Source organism: Brassica napus, chromosome C7 (genome assembly GCF_020379485.1).
Source record: "Brassica napus cultivar Da-Ae chromosome C7, Da-Ae, whole genome shotgun sequence".
NCBI lineage: Eukaryota > Viridiplantae > Streptophyta > Magnoliopsida > Brassicales > Brassicaceae > Brassica > Brassica napus.
This window is the reverse complement of record NC_063450.1, coordinates 17391213-17407636: the sequence shown is the minus strand read 5'-3', so window position 1 is coordinate 17407636 and position 16424 is coordinate 17391213. Positions and strand designations below refer to the sequence as shown.

At 35.1% G+C, this 16424-nt stretch overlaps 2 protein-coding genes across 3 annotated transcripts; one reads left to right on the top strand and one right to left on the bottom strand.

The window, feature by feature from the left end:
- Nucleotides 1–675: 675 nt before the first annotated feature.
- LOC125575143 (ubiquinone biosynthesis monooxygenase COQ6, mitochondrial-like) lies at nt 676–4162 on the top strand. Of its 2 annotated transcripts, XM_048763520.1 has the most exons (10): nt 722–832; nt 865–879; nt 1097–1205; nt 1430–1523; nt 1624–1767; nt 1968–2026; nt 2348–2415; nt 2495–2546; nt 2926–3696; nt 3790–4162. In XM_048763520.1, exons 2-10 carry the CDS (start codon nt 872–874, stop codon nt 4003–4005), a joined length of 1521 nt encoding a protein of 506 aa, XP_048619477.1. In that variant the 5' UTR covers nt 722–832; nt 865–871; the 3' UTR covers nt 4006–4162. The 2 variants fall into 2 exon arrangements, with proteins under 2 accessions (XP_048619476.1, XP_048619477.1); XM_048763519.1 differs by having other exon boundaries at nt 676–879.
- Nucleotides 4163–5322: 1160 nt separating this feature from the next.
- Nucleotides 5323–9493, bottom strand: LOC106445453 (uncharacterized protein sll0005). The gene is made up of 13 exons (XM_048763518.1): nt 9175–9493; nt 8912–9061; nt 8652–8822; nt 8155–8298; nt 7920–8025; nt 7685–7833; nt 7481–7606; nt 7247–7390; nt 7027–7114; nt 6526–6899; nt 6081–6404; nt 5710–5940; nt 5323–5616 (listed from the first exon to the last, which is right to left on the bottom strand). Exons 1-13 carry the CDS (start codon nt 9394–9396, stop codon nt 5482–5484), a joined length of 2364 nt encoding a protein of 787 aa, XP_048619475.1. The 5' UTR covers nt 9397–9493; the 3' UTR covers nt 5323–5481.
- Nucleotides 9494–16424: the final 6931 nt, after the last annotated feature.

Sequence of the window (16424 nt, the reverse complement as noted above, 5' to 3'; positions counted from 1 at the left end):
ATTACTGAAAAGTTATTTACGATCTTCAATGTCTCAAGAAAGATTGAATGGTTTAGCTATTTTATGCATTGAAAAAAACATGTTATAAGACATTGATTTTAAAACTATTATTCATGATTTTGCATCGAGTAAAGCTCGAAAGAACCGTTTCTTATGATTTTTTGTATGTTTTAGATGACTACTGTTTTTCTTTGCTTTTCAGATTCGAGAAACATGTGCAAATATGAAATCATTGATACTGCGAGAAAGCTATGAAGAAAAGGAGAAACATAACAAAACAAATTTTGATTTTTATGGTCTTGATGACTACGTTTATAAGACATAAGATGCAAACTCTTTATTCCATGTGAGATGTTTTTCCTAGATATTATTGTTTATTATTTTAATCATAGTAACAGTTTTATAAGTAGCATGTTTTAATACGTTGGAGGCCTATTTTTTTTTTTTTTTTTTGACTGTTCGTAAATCACCATCGGAGGTTGCAGCCACACAGGGCGGTGAGTGACGATAATCAATCATCATCATTCTGCTTCTTTTGCATTTTTTTTTCTTCTTCTCCCATAGTGGGTAAATCCGGATGATTTGAATAAACCATTTGATACCGGTCCAGCAGTGAACCGGGGTTTCGATTGAAAACCTAATAACCAAAATTATAATACGTGACCCAGACCAAGAAAGTAAACCCGACCCGAATAACCCCTTAATTAAAATTGCCGGCGAAACTCTCCTTCTAACCTCCAATCCAAGACGCTTGCTTACATGATTCACTGTTGTTGCTGATATCCAGAGTGAAATAGGGTTCACGGGTCGAACCGGTTTATTTGAATTTGTCCATATACGTTATCAATTCTGTATCAAAGCTGGCAACACCATGAACAGGTTCTCACGAGTTCTCCCTTTCTCCATTTTTTTTTTTTTTTTTTTTTTGCTTTTGTGTCGGTGATCATGTTTCTGGTGTATGGACAGATTCAGCAATCTGTATAGAAATTTGGGTTTCTTGTTAGATTACTTTGTGTGTGTTGTTGTTCAGTTTTTAAGGCCAGAGCTATATATATATATACCATGTGATGTCTGATGTAATTGTCCCCTGGGACAGGGTGCTTGCAAGGCAACTTAGGACTAATGTCTGTGGATCAAAACATATCTTTCAGAGGGCTTGGTCTACTCATGTGACACGCAAAGTCTCTTCTACTGCGGGTTCCAATGTAAGATGATCTGCTTTTATGTCCTTGTGAATTCGCTGTCTTGTCTTGGAAGGACACTTTAGATATTCTTGTTGTGTATATTGACATCCCCAAAGTCTTCTTTGGTCCATGTAGTGTGTAGTTCATCATGTTTGGGACAACAAGAACCTTGTTTGTTTGCTAGAGTGGGACATTGAATATGATTTTGTACAAGTTGATAGTCACTTTTGATAAATGATTTGTAGGAGAGCAATGCAAATTCCACGGGAGATAGTCCACAACATGACATTGCTATTGTCGGTGGTGGAATGGTTGGAATTGCTTTAGCTGCTTCGTTAGGTAAGCCCATGTTTGCTTCCTAGTCTTGTTCTTCTCTCGATTAGATTAGCCGTTAATTAGTTTTTGTTGATTTTTGACGACATTGATGTTGTTCTTTCAGCTAGCAAGCCATTGACAAAGCACTTGAATGTTGCTATTATTGACAACAATCCTCTTTTGGGGAGAAAAAACATCATTGAGAAAGGGCACCTACCTGATCCTAGAGTCAGTACCGTCACACCTGCAACAATATCCTTCCTCAAAGGTTTCTCAACTTTTCTCATTTCTTCCCACAGTTTGTATTTTCTAGAATTTGCTACCAGAAGAGCTTAAAAATTGTTGCGTAAGGAGTTTGAAATCCTCTGCTTTTGCCACTTCGAACCCAAATTTTGATCTAGTCTGTGTCCTGATAAAGTTCATTTATTTCCTTTATAGTTATAACTTTGGTGTCATTTTATCATGCAGATATTGGTGCCTGGAAATACATTGAAGAACAGCGACATGCCTATTTTGACAAAATGCAGGTAATGATTATTAACTTCTTAATACTCCCGAAGTTGTTATATTATGGCTGCTGAAATTTTAGAACTTCTGAAATGCATATAGCTCACTTTGGTTTGTGGCTATGATTTTGGTGGAACATATTTCTTGATCATGGCTCGACATTGGTTTGATGTACTGCCGTTTGGCGCTTATCTCTTTATTTTGAAGTTGATCTTAAAACCAAAACTGTTATCAGATCTAGGTGTGATGATCTACTCTGTGTAGGATCTGCATATACTGATAATGATCTGCTAGACGTTAACAAAGTCCTCCTATGTCATTTTTTGTTGTTGTTGTTTTAGGTCTGGGACTACACGGGCCTTGGATATACAAGATACAATGCTAAAGATGTCGATCAAGATATCTTGGGGTAAGCATATTGGTATATACAGTACATCTGCATCCTTGATGATGTTTATAGCCATGTACTCATTCTTGACATGATCCAGGTGCGTTGTGGAGAATAAAGTTCTTCAGAGTTCTCAGCTATCTTGTGTTCAGGTATTTTTCTTTCTTGGCTCCATCCCAGTTTACCTAAGAAGGATACGTTATATGCCCCCATCCTTGTAACTCGCACCTTGCATGTCCTTTCTCATGTCATTGCAGTAGTTTTGCCCGTTTCAAAATTTCCATCTACCTTTTCATTCGTTTCTTTCGATAAATGAAGCATAGCTAAATATCAAACTTCCAAAAAGCTTATGTATATAGCTAGTCTGGTTTCCCCTGAACGCAAGTTTAGAAAGAGAGTTTGTGGTAATTTCTTATAAATTGCTAAACCAGCTAGTACTTTCTTCAACTTCTTAGTCAGATTATCTGAATTTTAGAGAGTTCATAAATCATATTTTTGTTTTTCTAACACGAGAGAGCTTGGGATTTGCAGGAATCAGATCTTCAGAAGACTATTTATCCAGCGAGGTTAAACTCAATGGATATGTTACCTAGTTCTTCTTTGACTGGTCTTGGTGAAGTACCATCCACAGCAGATTTATTTATGCGAGGGCGCCTTGCGAAACTGGAGCTAAGCGATGGAAACAACGTCTATGCAAAACTGGTGGTAGGTGCCGACGGGTCCAAGTCGCGAGTGAGGGAGTTGGCAGGGATCAAAACAACAGGATGGAACTACTCTCAGAACGCTATAATCTGTACAGTTGAGCACACTGTCGAAAACTTCACTGCATGGCAACGGTTTTTACCCAATGGACCCATCGCACTTCTTCCTGTTGGCGACAAGTTTAGCAACATAGTATGGACTATGGATCCAACAGAGGCCTCAGATCGCAGATCCATGAGCGAGGATGACTTCATCAAAGCTGTAAACGACGCTCTGGATTATGGATACGGCCCACATCCAGAGACAACAAGTTCAGGAGGTAGTAGTCTCTCTTGGCTTACAGGAGATGTGAACATATCTGCCAAGGAGAGGTTTGAAACTCCACCAAAGGTTGTGAAGCTTTCATCAGAAAGAATGATGTTTCCTTTGTCTTTAAGGCATGCAAAAGACTATGTTTCAAACCGTGTGGCTCTCGTGGGTGACTCAGCTCATACTGTTCACCCCTTGGCCGGCCAAGGAGTTAATCTAGGATTTGCAGATGCGAGTGCCCTCTCCAGAGCTATAGCAGAAGGCATCGCTCTTGGTACCGATATAGGCGAGGTACGTATGCTCGCTTGGATTCTAACTCTTTAAACCAAATATTGATGACCTTCTTCCCTCAGTTATTGATTGATTGAACATTTTGTCTTGTAGGCGAATCTGCTGAAACGATATGAAGCAGAGAGAAAGCCTGCAAATATAGCAATGATGGCGGTATTAGATGGGATCCAGAAGATGTATGCAGTGAATTTCGGACCTTTGAATGCATTCAGAGCGGCTGCATTTCACGGGGCTCACTACATTTCCCCTCTTAAAAAGCGTATCATATCATATGCTTCCGGAGAGCAGTCTTTGCCACTCTTTTCTTGAGAAAGCCTCTCTCTTATCAGAGATATTGGTCGTCTCATACTCTGAATCTTCTCTTCCTTTACCTTATAGATACTTAATGGTTATTGCAAAACAGCTTCTCTAGTGTAATGTGACCTGTATCTTTGAATTTTATATTTCAGAATAAAATCTTGCATGATGTGATAAAATTAAAGGGAAATTGCCTTGCATAACCTTCGAACATTTAATAATTCACTAGACAACTCAAAAAAATTTGATTGTGATATTCAACGAATTTTGTGTTTTATATACCAAAACACCATTAACATCTACTAGTTCAACTTCTTCGACCTTTGTTCTCTGTTTTTTTTTAACTCCAAAATTTCTTAATCAATAAGATTGTTGATAAATTTTTTCATATCTGAAACATGATCTAACAGAATTTGACGTGCGACCTCTTCTTAATCTCGTACTATTTTATATTGGAGCTCAACTAATGTAAATGGAATAGATTATACATAAAAATAACATATTTCAAAATATTATATAGAATATATTTAGAATTTAGTTATTAGAGTTTAGATTTAGTAATTAGGAATTAGGAATTAATATTTAGGGGTTGGGGCAGAGTTGAAATTCTATACTATTTCGGTAATATGAAATAGAACATTCATAAACTTTCAAACCATGCTATTGTACATTCCAGGTTGTTTAAAGCACAATCAATCTGATTTCATATAGCACGAATTCATGAGATGGCACCATTTACTTTTAACAATCCATTTTATTGTCTACCTGTAAAAGGTACAATCAGCACAACAAAATGTAGAGTAAAAAGATTTACTCTCATTTAAGCTTAAATTCAGCCAATTAAAAAGAAAAGAGATGAAAAACTTTCACTCTGATTTACTCTGAAAAGTAGAATTTTTCTTTTGCCTTTCTACTTTTGTCTCTCTCTGGATAATGAGCATAACTCACCATAACACAAAAGATAATAAATCATTTTCTCCTTTTTCTTTCCTACATTTACTATGGATTACGTTATTTGTTTACCCGTCAAAGCCTGTATGTGGTAAATAAGCATACGATGTGTCTTGCATTACATGTGATAGCAAATAGTTGTGTTTGATTGTCCATACAATGTCATTCTCTCTTTTTTTGTTACGAAGTACTTACAAAAGATAAAAGTATAACCAGATGAGATAAGTATTAAATGTTAGGGAGTTAATTATGTCAAAATCATTGATATATTCTTAATTTTCATTGAGAATTTGGCTATCAGCAAATTAACCCTAAATTAAAACATGTTCCAATAAGAACATTTTGCATTATATTAGATATATAAGATGTAGGCCACAGTGGAAAGGAAAATACACTTTCATTTCATCTGTTATTATTACAGCAAGTATATGTGTTAATGATGAACAGACAATCTTAATCAGCTGTTGTCTGTATGTTTTATCGGTACTATAAATTGAAACTTTTATATGCACAATTGTACAAAGCTCAACCCAATGTTTACAAAAAGGTATCCCGAACTATTCTCGCCATGACTCTTGACCCAAGCCTACTCATAATCTCGGGCAATACTGTCGCAGAGATTCCAGGCAACACAGGAAGCAGTTCCCGAACCACTTGAGATACATCTACTACCTGTTTTATGATATTGAACACACACACACGTTCAAAGTTTTGTACAACAGATATTGATTCTTGACAAGGTTCAGAGAGATTTATGAATCTAACCTGATCAGGGTTATTCGACATGGAGCTTCTTGCGGTAAGGAACTCGATTACTTTCTGCACATTGTTCAAGATGACTTTGTCTTCCTCTGTTACAGATGGAAGAAGTGCTGCAGGCCTGAAGGGTCCTAGTGTTGGTACCATACCGAAGACTGGTGGTGCGTTTCTGAATCCAAAGACCGCCATTGCTTGCACCAGCTGTTCTCTCGTGATTGCATCGATGCCTTTTACTATCTGTTTTGAGTAACCAAAACATTTGTCAGAACTCAGGATGCCAAGAAATTAAGTAACTCTAAGCTTACCTACATAATAATCGTCCAATTGTCATTCATGCTGCATAGGTTTAGGTGGTTAGATTTGTGATTGGTAAATACCTCATCTAGTAGAAACTCGCGGAAGAAGTTTCCTTTCTCGGAAAGCAGAAAAGACAAGGCGACTCTCGTTTGAGCTGGCTGGTTCGGTTGTGATGCACTTGCTGGAAACGAAGGAACCAGACTAGTTGTCTGGTTTTGCATAAGAGCTAGCTCAGCCATGCCTCCATTCATATCTTCCCCTCCTCCACTTTTGGCTGCTGTAATGAAAGTCTCAAAGGCTTGCATCACATCGATGAATCTCTCAGCATCAAACACGCCAGTCTTCCCATATATTGTGTAGCGTAAAGCCTCCCTCAGGCGAGGTGATTCATCGGTGAGGAGCCTCTAAATATTGAGGCAATCATATGAAGAAGACATTGACCATCAGTATTTTGTAAGGTCTAATGAAAGACGGTGAATGAGTGGTCTGGTCTGCTCACAGTTACAGAGTTCATAAAAGAAATACCTGAGCGATATAAGGATAGGCCTCGTCCACAATAGCAAATTCAGGATTCCCCACTAGAGCTATCCCTTCGAGCACACCAATTGCTCTAATTATAAGGGCGAAATAAGGTGGAATTCTGAAAGGATAGTCAAAAGTTATCTGCGCTAAATCTGCTGCCAACTCCTGAAAGTTGATGTTTTTAGCTCCACCACCTTCAAGGGCCTGATCAAAAACCTTGGCCAGGACAGGTAATATAGGTGCCAGATTGACCCCATCAGGGATGAAACCAAGTTTGACAAAATCTTTGACAATGGCATCATAGTCTCTGTGAATCAAGTGTGCAATAGCTTCAATCATTCCGTACTTCTGATCATCGGTCAGTTTCGTGACAAGACCTGTCAATGAATGGACAAACATATAAATGTCAACAAAAGACTGTTCTCACCCCACATTAACTGTAACCGCGGAGCCAAATGCATCTTTTGGATACATGATTATACTAATTAGAACTAGAACCATTACCAAAATCAAGGATGGCAAGCTTCCCATCTGGGGTACGAATCATATTTCCAGGATGAGGGTCAGCATGGAAAAACCCAGTATCAAGCAACTGAAGCACAAAACAATATCACGGTTTAGAGGAAGAATATAAATGTAAGACATTTATCATGCGTAAGCTAATAAGTGTGTAGCCTAAGGAAAAATTTATAATGATGTGCAACAAGTATGCAGGAAGTGTTACCTGCTTTAGATAACAAATAACACCAACATTCACAAGCTCTCCAACGTCACTCTCAATACTTTGTGACAGTTTCTCGCCATCAATCCATTGTGTTGTAAGAACCTTCCTTGACGTGTAATTTTGGTAGGTTTTTGGTACAACAACCTGAACCCATCAATGATTGCACGATTAGAAACCATTCCACAAATGTTAACCCACATAAGTACTGGTCAAATAAAAACTTATGAAGCGTACTTGTGGGAGATCTTTCTTCATCATCTCTGCAAAATATGTACCATTTTCTCCCTCGTTAACATAATCCAGCTCCTCAAAGAAACGAGCAGCCCATTCATCAACCAGTCCAACAACATCTACTGACACCTGCATGAAAATTCCCGAAAGTCAGCAAGATAAATGGTGAATGAGAACAATACACTGAGCCATCAGACGAAAACTTGCCTGAGGGAACTTCCGTAGAAAAAGACCCAAATTCCGTATAACAAACAAGTCAACAGTCACGGTCTCAAGAACAAAAGGCCTCTGTACTTTCACTGCCACCAAATCCCCGTTTTCCTTTAATCTTCCCTTGTACACTTGTCCCAGAGATGCTAAAAAAAAAAAATTAACTGTAAATCATTGGAACTAAGTCTACTAATGACAAGTTGGGTATAAGATTAACATGTTCAAAACATACCCGCAGCGATTGGGGAAGGAGAGAGCTCTGAGTAAACTTCATGCCACGGCTTCCCAAGCTCCTCCTCGATAAGAGCCATTGCTACATCATCAGGAAATGAAGGGACCTTCACATAAACAAACAAACAAAAAAAAAATGAAACAGAAAAACCAACATTTAGCCATGCTTAAGACAGAAAACTCTAATGGGAGAAATCAAGACTATATGACAAGGAATGAAGGGAAGAACAATATACCTTGTCACAGAGCTTCTGTAGTTCTGTCATTGCAGCAGGGGACAGTATATCTGGTCGAATACTCAAAGCTTGCCCAAGTTTAATGTAAGCTGGACCCAAAGAAGTAACAATTTCCCTCAATTCAATTGCTCTAGCAACCTCATTCTGAAAATAAATGACAAATGAAAAAATGAGAATCAAACTACATAAAAAATACTTGCAAGCAGAACAATACTCAAACCTGAACAAAAATATGGTACTGCAACTGTGTGTACTAGATGGTTTTGACATTTAAGGCACTATCTATCATTAGAAATGCATAAGGAACTAAACAAAGTTATGCAAGCCACAAGACCTACATTTATCTTTCGGTTTATTGTTCTTTCGCTGAGTCCTACCTAAAGGCTAAAGCAGTACATAGATCACTAGAATATACAAGTCACGAGGCCCAGGACTATACTTTCTGCTCTAGCTTTCCATCTATGATAAAAGCAGTAAACAGAACATATATTTACTACCTCTTGGACTTTCTTGTTTATCACATCCCCTGCAAGACGCGAGAGAAACCCGCCAGCGACTGAGAGCAACTGGATAACTCGACTAGCAACAGCACGAGGCCGTTTACCCCAATAAGCAGAAATGGTAGCCGGATCATAAACCAACGGTAAGAACTCACTGCTCTCACCAGTCTGCAAAACGAAGAAGAAATGAAACATTCACAAAAATGCTGTTAAGTCAAAGACTAAAACTTTGAGCTGAAAGATTATTAATCGGTTACCTCTACAAGCCTTAGCTGAATACTATCATCGGCGAAAGTCGAATCCTTCAAGTTCTGGCCACGAAGGCCTCTCATCAGCACAGATAACTGCTCGTCTTCTTCCATCTGAGCTCTCACTCTCTTAATCTCTTTCGACACATCGTTTATTCTCTGTTTGATGAATTGCCCAAAAAAAAAATCAAATTTGGGTGTTAGAATTTCCACAAATAAATCCCTAATCTGAAATTGCATAAAATCGGGAGGAGAAGTAGAATCTTAATAACCGTGGAGACATTGTTGTTGACTGGTTTTGACGCAGAAGACGAAGAAGAAGAAGATCCGTTTACGGCTGTGGTAGGTTTGGGATCAGTAGCGACGGCTAGAATCCGTCGAGAGCGGTTACGGCGAGGAATGCTGGAGACGAAGGAGCGGCGGGAGGAGAAGGAGAAGGAGAATCGAGTTGGTTGGGGTCCTGAGTAGACGAGCCTTGGCACGCCTGCTTCCATGGAAAAAGAGAGATTTTTGAGACTAATTTGTGGTGGTGTTGATGATCAAGTGAAGAAGAAGCAGTGGCTCTTCTTCTTTAGAGAGTGTTTTGTATTTCACGGGAAGTTTAACGGCAATGGAGGGACCACGTGGCACAACCTAGCGCATATGAAATTACTCGGTTCCTATAATTTTTTATTATTTGTTTCCATTTTCATTTATTGAGGAGGTTGTTTACACAGCCGGTGAGGGGATTGTGACATCATATGTTTCCGTAAAAAAATAAAAAAGAATGGGGCGAGAGGGGCTCCAACTCTCGACCTCGGGATTATTACTCAGAATAGCTATGAGACCTACGCGCTAGCCAACTGCGCCACCGCCCCTTTCCTTTGACTTGTCTATACTGTTTTACAAGCCTTAGGCAACGATTTTGTTCGTTAATATGGTGGTGGCATTAGCTTGAAAGGATTAATTAATTGTTTAGGATATCAATCAAAATTTCATATCGAAATATCAAATAAATATCATCTATTATACATGCTATGCATGCAGTCATGATTCGTGACTAGAGATGTTAAAATGGGTAAAACCGACTTATTTAAAACCTATTCTATTTAGAACACATGCCTATGTAAAACCATATAAAATAAGATGTAGTAGGACCATTCATTTAGACACGTAAATTTTCACTGATCCAATTAGTCTCATTTAAGTATTTTTCAACTTTTTATAATTTTCTTGTTTTTATTATATAATAGTCGATTTTCTAACACAAATTTTTATTTTTCAAAAAATCTTATTTTAAACACTATATGACTTAATTAAAAAAAATATAAACAAAAATTAATAGAAAAATTGTGATATCTTCAATTTCAATGTTTAATTACAATATTTACACCTACTACACTCAATAGTCGCATAACCAGTCAAAGTGACCACTACAATATCAAAGTTAGTAACTCAGACAAGTTCAATAACAACAAAAACAAAAACAACAAATTTGTTCTCATTATGTTTTCCAAAAATAATCAAAGAGAGTCTGAAACATGTTTCATGACATACTTGAATCTTCTGATCTTGAAGATCTAACTCCTGAAGTACTTGCAGTCTTCATAGTATCTTCATTCTAGTATCTTCATCGCACATATCATCAATATATTTTACAGTATTTAAAATTCAACGTATGGATTATTTTTTTAAAAACTTGACTATATAATATTTTTGTAAATTATGAAATTTAACCTTCATATTCTACAAATCCACGCAACCAATTACGAGTACAAATCAAATCTTGAATGTTCTTGGGAAGCAGACAATTTCTGTATGGAGTCAACACCCAAATTCAAATGCTAAAAGCTGATTTGGATGCAACTTGTAGTGATTAGAATGCTAAGTTTATCACACACCATAGTCGCTAAATCCTCAAATCTAAGTTGGTTCTTCCTCTAGTAGCTTAAAACATCCAAATCAGGGAGAGACTTTCTATATAGCTTTAACCATCCATCCAAATACACATCTAAATGTGTTTTGTGATTCACATATTATATCCAAGGCTTCTTTCCAATTCAAATAGATCCTAATATATTATTATGCACGTTAGAAGAATCAAACTGGAACTTACATTGTCTAAATCATGAGGAGATTCATTAACTCGATCATGTGGAGTTGGTGCAGATGAAGCACTTGAACAACAGCCCCGAGTCATATCATGATATTCTTTATAAAGTGCAGTCAAATTACTACTAAGTTCTTCAGTTTTTAAGCTAGGAGTAGAAGGATCCACTTTCTCAAGCACATCCAACTTCATTTGTGGATCTAAAAAAGCTCCCATAGCCAAATATGATGATGTAATCGTCCCAATCTATTTATATATAAGAGAGTTTTATCTCTCCTGGGCGTGCCACGTCAGCATCCACGTCAGAAAATCGAAGGCCCTAGGCGTGACACGTGTCCATGTAATTGAAACTCACTGTTTCATTAAACGAAATATGTACGTGGGTTTGTTTTGTATATGGGCTTTATGAACTTTAAGCCTCTCAACCCTCTCTTCCAGCCCAAAGTAAATCAATCGTAAGCCTCTCAACCCTAGGCCTCTTTCGGATTTTACGGTTCATGCCACTCTTTCTTCTCCGCCGTTCCAGAGTTTGAGCTGTGGAAGTCGACATGAAGAATCTATTCGTAGGGTTTTGATCGCGTCGTTTGATCTTCGTTTTAACAATCCAAAATGCCTCCGGTTACAGATTCATCGTGTTAACCCCTTTTTAAATCCATCAACCACGATCTATCATTCAATTCGAGTTTCTCTTAGGCAAGGCGGTGTATCTTAAAGTATAAAAAGGTTAGTCTTCATTCCCTTGAAACCATCTTCTCAGTCAAAACAATGCAGTAAACTTATTTTTTTAAATTGATCGAAAAAGTTTAACAGTGTTTTGAAAGAGATAAAGCTTATGGCTTCAGTTGACATGATTAACTGAAGACGTCTTTTAAATGTGTGCAGTGTTCTTCACTAGGTGATAAACAGAGCATCAGATGGAGGAATGCCACCTCTTTATGTGGCTGCTCTGGAGCGACACATAGGGACAGACAGTGCAGTTACTTTGGATTTGGGAGCTTTTGTTGCTCAAATCACTGCCACAATAAATCGTAGAGGTTACTCTTCTAAAGGAGGTGGTTGCTTACCATTTTGATGAAAACAAGAGATAGAGCTTTGAGAGAATGGTTGGTAGAGAAAACTGGAGAAAACATAAACATAAATTTTGGTTCTGGATATCCTAGAGGTATACTATGTTTATTCCTCAAATCTTTTCCTTTTAGTAACTTTTTGTACAGTAATATGTTTGTCATACAATTTAGATCCTGAGACAGAGGCATGGTTAAAGCAACACAAACATTTTGTGTGATCACCTCCTTCACCAAGCGAATGCATATGAGATTATGAATGTGAATGAAAATACCAAACAGTTGGCCTCGGAAAATAAGTTACATGGAATCATTTTTTTTTGTTTGTTGCTCTTCGTTCTCTCAGTCACTTAGCACCTGATAACTAATTTGCGTACAATTATATATTTGAAAAGGTTTCAGCATGATGTCTACTTTATGTCACAATTTTGGTGAGCTACTATTCTACTTTCACATCTGGAAATCATGAATTTCTCAATTTTTAAGGTCATATTTTCCCCATCCGAGTTTAGTTTCTTCTTCCATAATCATGAAAGCTTCTTTTATTAAAAATCTACATCAGCTAATGGTATTTTAAATAGATTGTGTGAGGGTGCAGCAACATCATAGAAGTTTGCTGGAGGGATTTACAAAGATTCAAGTGAGCACACTTGCAGTGAGGGAGAAATTAAAGTTGATGTCATACATTTTAGATTATGATTCCAGAGAAGTAATAGCATTTTCTGTTGCAAATTTTGTGGTGTCTATCACAGACCCGCTCCTTGGATTAATAGTTGCATGCATTCATGTTGACTGATATATCATGGTGAGCCATTGGCCTATTTCTTAGATTCATCATTTGTTAATGAATACACGTGTTCTTCTATGACAGATGCGAAGTTTGGAGGTCATAGAGAAACACCAGATGAAACAAGAGTGACAAGGATAAAGGAAGAAGACAATTTGTTCCCATCATTTGTGTGTCATTCGTATAATTTAAGAAACAGAGGTGATCTAAGTTTTATTGATAATGAAGCTTTGATGAATAATATTTATATTACTACCATATTTGTCTGTCTTTCTATACAAGATGAATAAAGAAGTGTGTTCAGACAATTATTGAGTACTTACATCCGATAAAAGAAAAATGGTAATCACAATCATCAGTCTCATGTTATATAGAAATCTAAAACTCATTCGAATTATATAACATATCCACTGAAAAACTTATTCAAAACAATGCAGGAAAATTGGTGTGCTAATAACACTTATTCCAGTGATAATATTAAAAATTTAAAAGTAAAATTGTAATATAAAAAAGGTTACTAAAAATAAACATATATAAGAGGTTCTTTACCAAAATAGATAAGAGGTCAAGCTAAATACGATAAAGAAGAAGACCAAACTACATTCCCATTTTTAGTGCTTTACTCATTTTTTTTATTTCAAAATTATAAATATTTTATAATAATACATATTGTATGCGAAGGTAAAAAGAATTTTGTGTTCCAAAAAAAAAAGAATTTTATGTTCCGAACTTACAGCAAACAACCATAGGAAGTTTTTGTAAATATTCTGACAATTTTTTTAAAAAAATATATATACAGACTATTCTAAGAATTTTAATAAAAATGAAAATACATTAGAAAAGATATCATAATTTAATGAGAAATTGCTTAAAATACCGTATTTTAGATACCACACCCAAATCTTAATTATTATTTTTAACAAAACACTATTTGATTTATTTTTAATAATCTATTTTGATTCAACGATATAAGATGTTGATTAACATGTATTTTTCCTTTTAATGGGGGTCAATAGGAGAATTCATGGACCAGCAATACACAAATATATAACCAGCGCTTAGTATCTAATATCTATAATGTCTCATATCTTCATTCTTGGAATATGGATGATGAAAACCAAGAATCTCATAAAAACTAATAATATGTAAAAATGATATTTATAGAGAAATTTAGTTTTCATAACATAAGAATCTCATGAGTGTTTGATTGGTAGAAGATGTGGATTTAATTATTTTGCTTTAGAATATAAGCTATAAAAGTTTTTGTTGTAGCTACAGATTTTATTGATGTAGATATATATTAATAATTTTCAACCCACTAAATATAAAACTCTAGAAAAAATGATTTCCAAAACCAATATTTTTTTCAATTTTAATTTTTGGGCTGTAGTTTTAAATTAATTTTCTTAGAACATGATTGATAAATTTATGTGTTTGTGAAAAAGAAAAGTATAGAAAGCATTCAGAGTAATTACCAATCACCTTTGAAACCTATTGTATGTTTCTCGACGTTTATGAAATTTCAGAAAATATTCAATAAAAAATTAACTGTTTACCTTTTATCAAGGTATTTACAAAAAAAAAATTATTAGATCCAACATTTTTGAAATAAGAAGAAAATTTTTAACAATCCCATTTTATCTTTCATGTATACTTCTAGAGATTTTGGTGAGAATTTAAACTCTTAGCCACTAATTATAAAATAAAAATTAGCGAATAGGATGCACATAGGAGTTAGGAAATAAAAATTTTAAATGATTGGAATTTGAACCTATTTTTTTACTGTAATAACATTTTTTAAATAATGTAATTTTAGCATTATTTATGTTTTGCATTCTGATAAGTTAAAATTCATTTAATTAATTTATATTTTTTATAGTTTCCAATATATACTACATATTTAAATACGATAACATAATATTTTAATTGAATAAAGAATTTATGAAAATATAAATAATAAAACCAATCTGTTTACATAATAGTAATAGTAAACAAATATAGCTAACTTACAAAAGTCTTAAATAATTTCCAAAAATACCAACCTACAATAGTAATAGCAAAAAAAAAAAACAATTAACCAACCAATCATGGATTCAGAATTATCACAAAAACTATAAAAATACCACCTACACCTATCCACACAATATAATATATTATACGCCGCAACCAACTAATATAGATATAAACATAGAAATCATACATGATTAATTTTAACTAACATATATACATAATCCTTCTATGCACCAACATTCTTAAAATCTTTAAATATTATAATACATTTCACTTGAAAAAGTTTTAGAACACATTCAAAAATAAGATACAATTATATAGTTATATACAACACACGGAAAGTTAATCCCACGCGTATCGCGGACCGACCCTAGTACTTAGTAAACTTAACTTTCATATCCTTAGTCATTTGCTTAACATCATAATCATCACAACTCAGCAAAAAATTTCAACAGTTCAATCCTCCAAACTTGTGTGAAGTACAAACATGACGTGGGATACTTAGACTCTGGAAAATGAGTAGTAATAATACTCAATTTAGTGACAACGTGAAGGAAGATCGCTGCATCATCGACAAGATCTATTAACCTGATATGCAATTTCATTGCCACACGTCATGATTCTTGCTGAGAACCTAAACATTTTATAGATTTACACAACCTCATTCCTCCATAACATCTTCTTAAATGATTTTTTTTTGGAAATTATCCAATGAATCCAGTTAAAGAAAACGAATCAAACATAAAAAATTGTACAGATAATTCTCTGGCCAGAAAGAAAACAACAAGCTTAAGAAAAGCTATGATAGAAAATATAAGATATTAAGGCCTACTAGTTACAACATTATTCAGTTTTAGCTAATAGAACCCAACTAAAAATAATAGAGTTAGAGAAAATGTCATAGCAGAAGAAAGTATCACATGTAACTAATATGATAAAATGTGACTTGAGATCAGGGGCGAAGCCAGCACTTAGACTGTGGTGGCATGTGCACCCGTAGTTTTATAAATATTATGCATTTTGTATGTAAAATATGAAAGAAATCAGCTAGCTGAGTTGGTTTAGTAGAGTTGTGCACCCTCTCATGCCCCAACTTCGATTCCCCTGTAGGACATTATTAACTTTTGCACCCACAAGATATTTATTCTGGATTCGCCCCTGCTTGAGATGTGATATTCTCATCAAAATTCAACAATTCAGTTATGAGTGTCGTATTACTATTTTGGTAAACATGTGTCGTATTATTGTTCGTGATATGATTTATATTAGTCAAATAAAAACATATTTGTGTGAGTTATTATAAGAGTAAAATCTGTAATATTGAATGTATCTACATAATGAAATATGTACACAAATCATAAAATAGTATGTTTATGTGATGAAAATAAAAATTTTAGGTTAGATAATATTGAAGTTTTTTTAAAAAAGTTAAGATAATATAATATCAATATGTATACAAACAGTTACTATGTTACCATCTAAAGACATATTCTTTGTTTACTCTGAGAAAAAAATGTGGAGAAGAATCATCAAAAACCTAGCAACATACGCCTCTGATGTGTGTCATCAAAA

Coding starts and splice junctions, on each gene's coding strand:
- LOC125575143 (XM_048763519.1), top strand. Junction 2,416..2,494: donor GTCGATCAAGATATCTTGGG/GTAAGCATATTG, acceptor GACATGATCCAG/GTGCGTTGTGGAGAATAAAG. Junction 3,697..3,789: donor TTGGTACCGATATAGGCGAG/GTACGTATGCTC, acceptor TTTGTCTTGTAG/GCGAATCTGCTGAAACGATA.
- LOC106445453 (XM_048763518.1), bottom strand. CDS start 9,396: ATGGAAGCAGGCGTGCCAAGGCTCGTCTACTCAGGACCCCAACCAACT. Junction 7,607..7,684: donor TTCTACGGAAGTTCCCTCAG/GCAAGTTTTCGT, acceptor ATTTTCATGCAG/GTGTCAGTAGATGTTGTTGG. Junction 5,617..5,709: donor TGTCGAATAACCCTGATCAG/GTTAGATTCATA, acceptor ATCATAAAACAG/GTAGTAGATGTATCTCAAGT.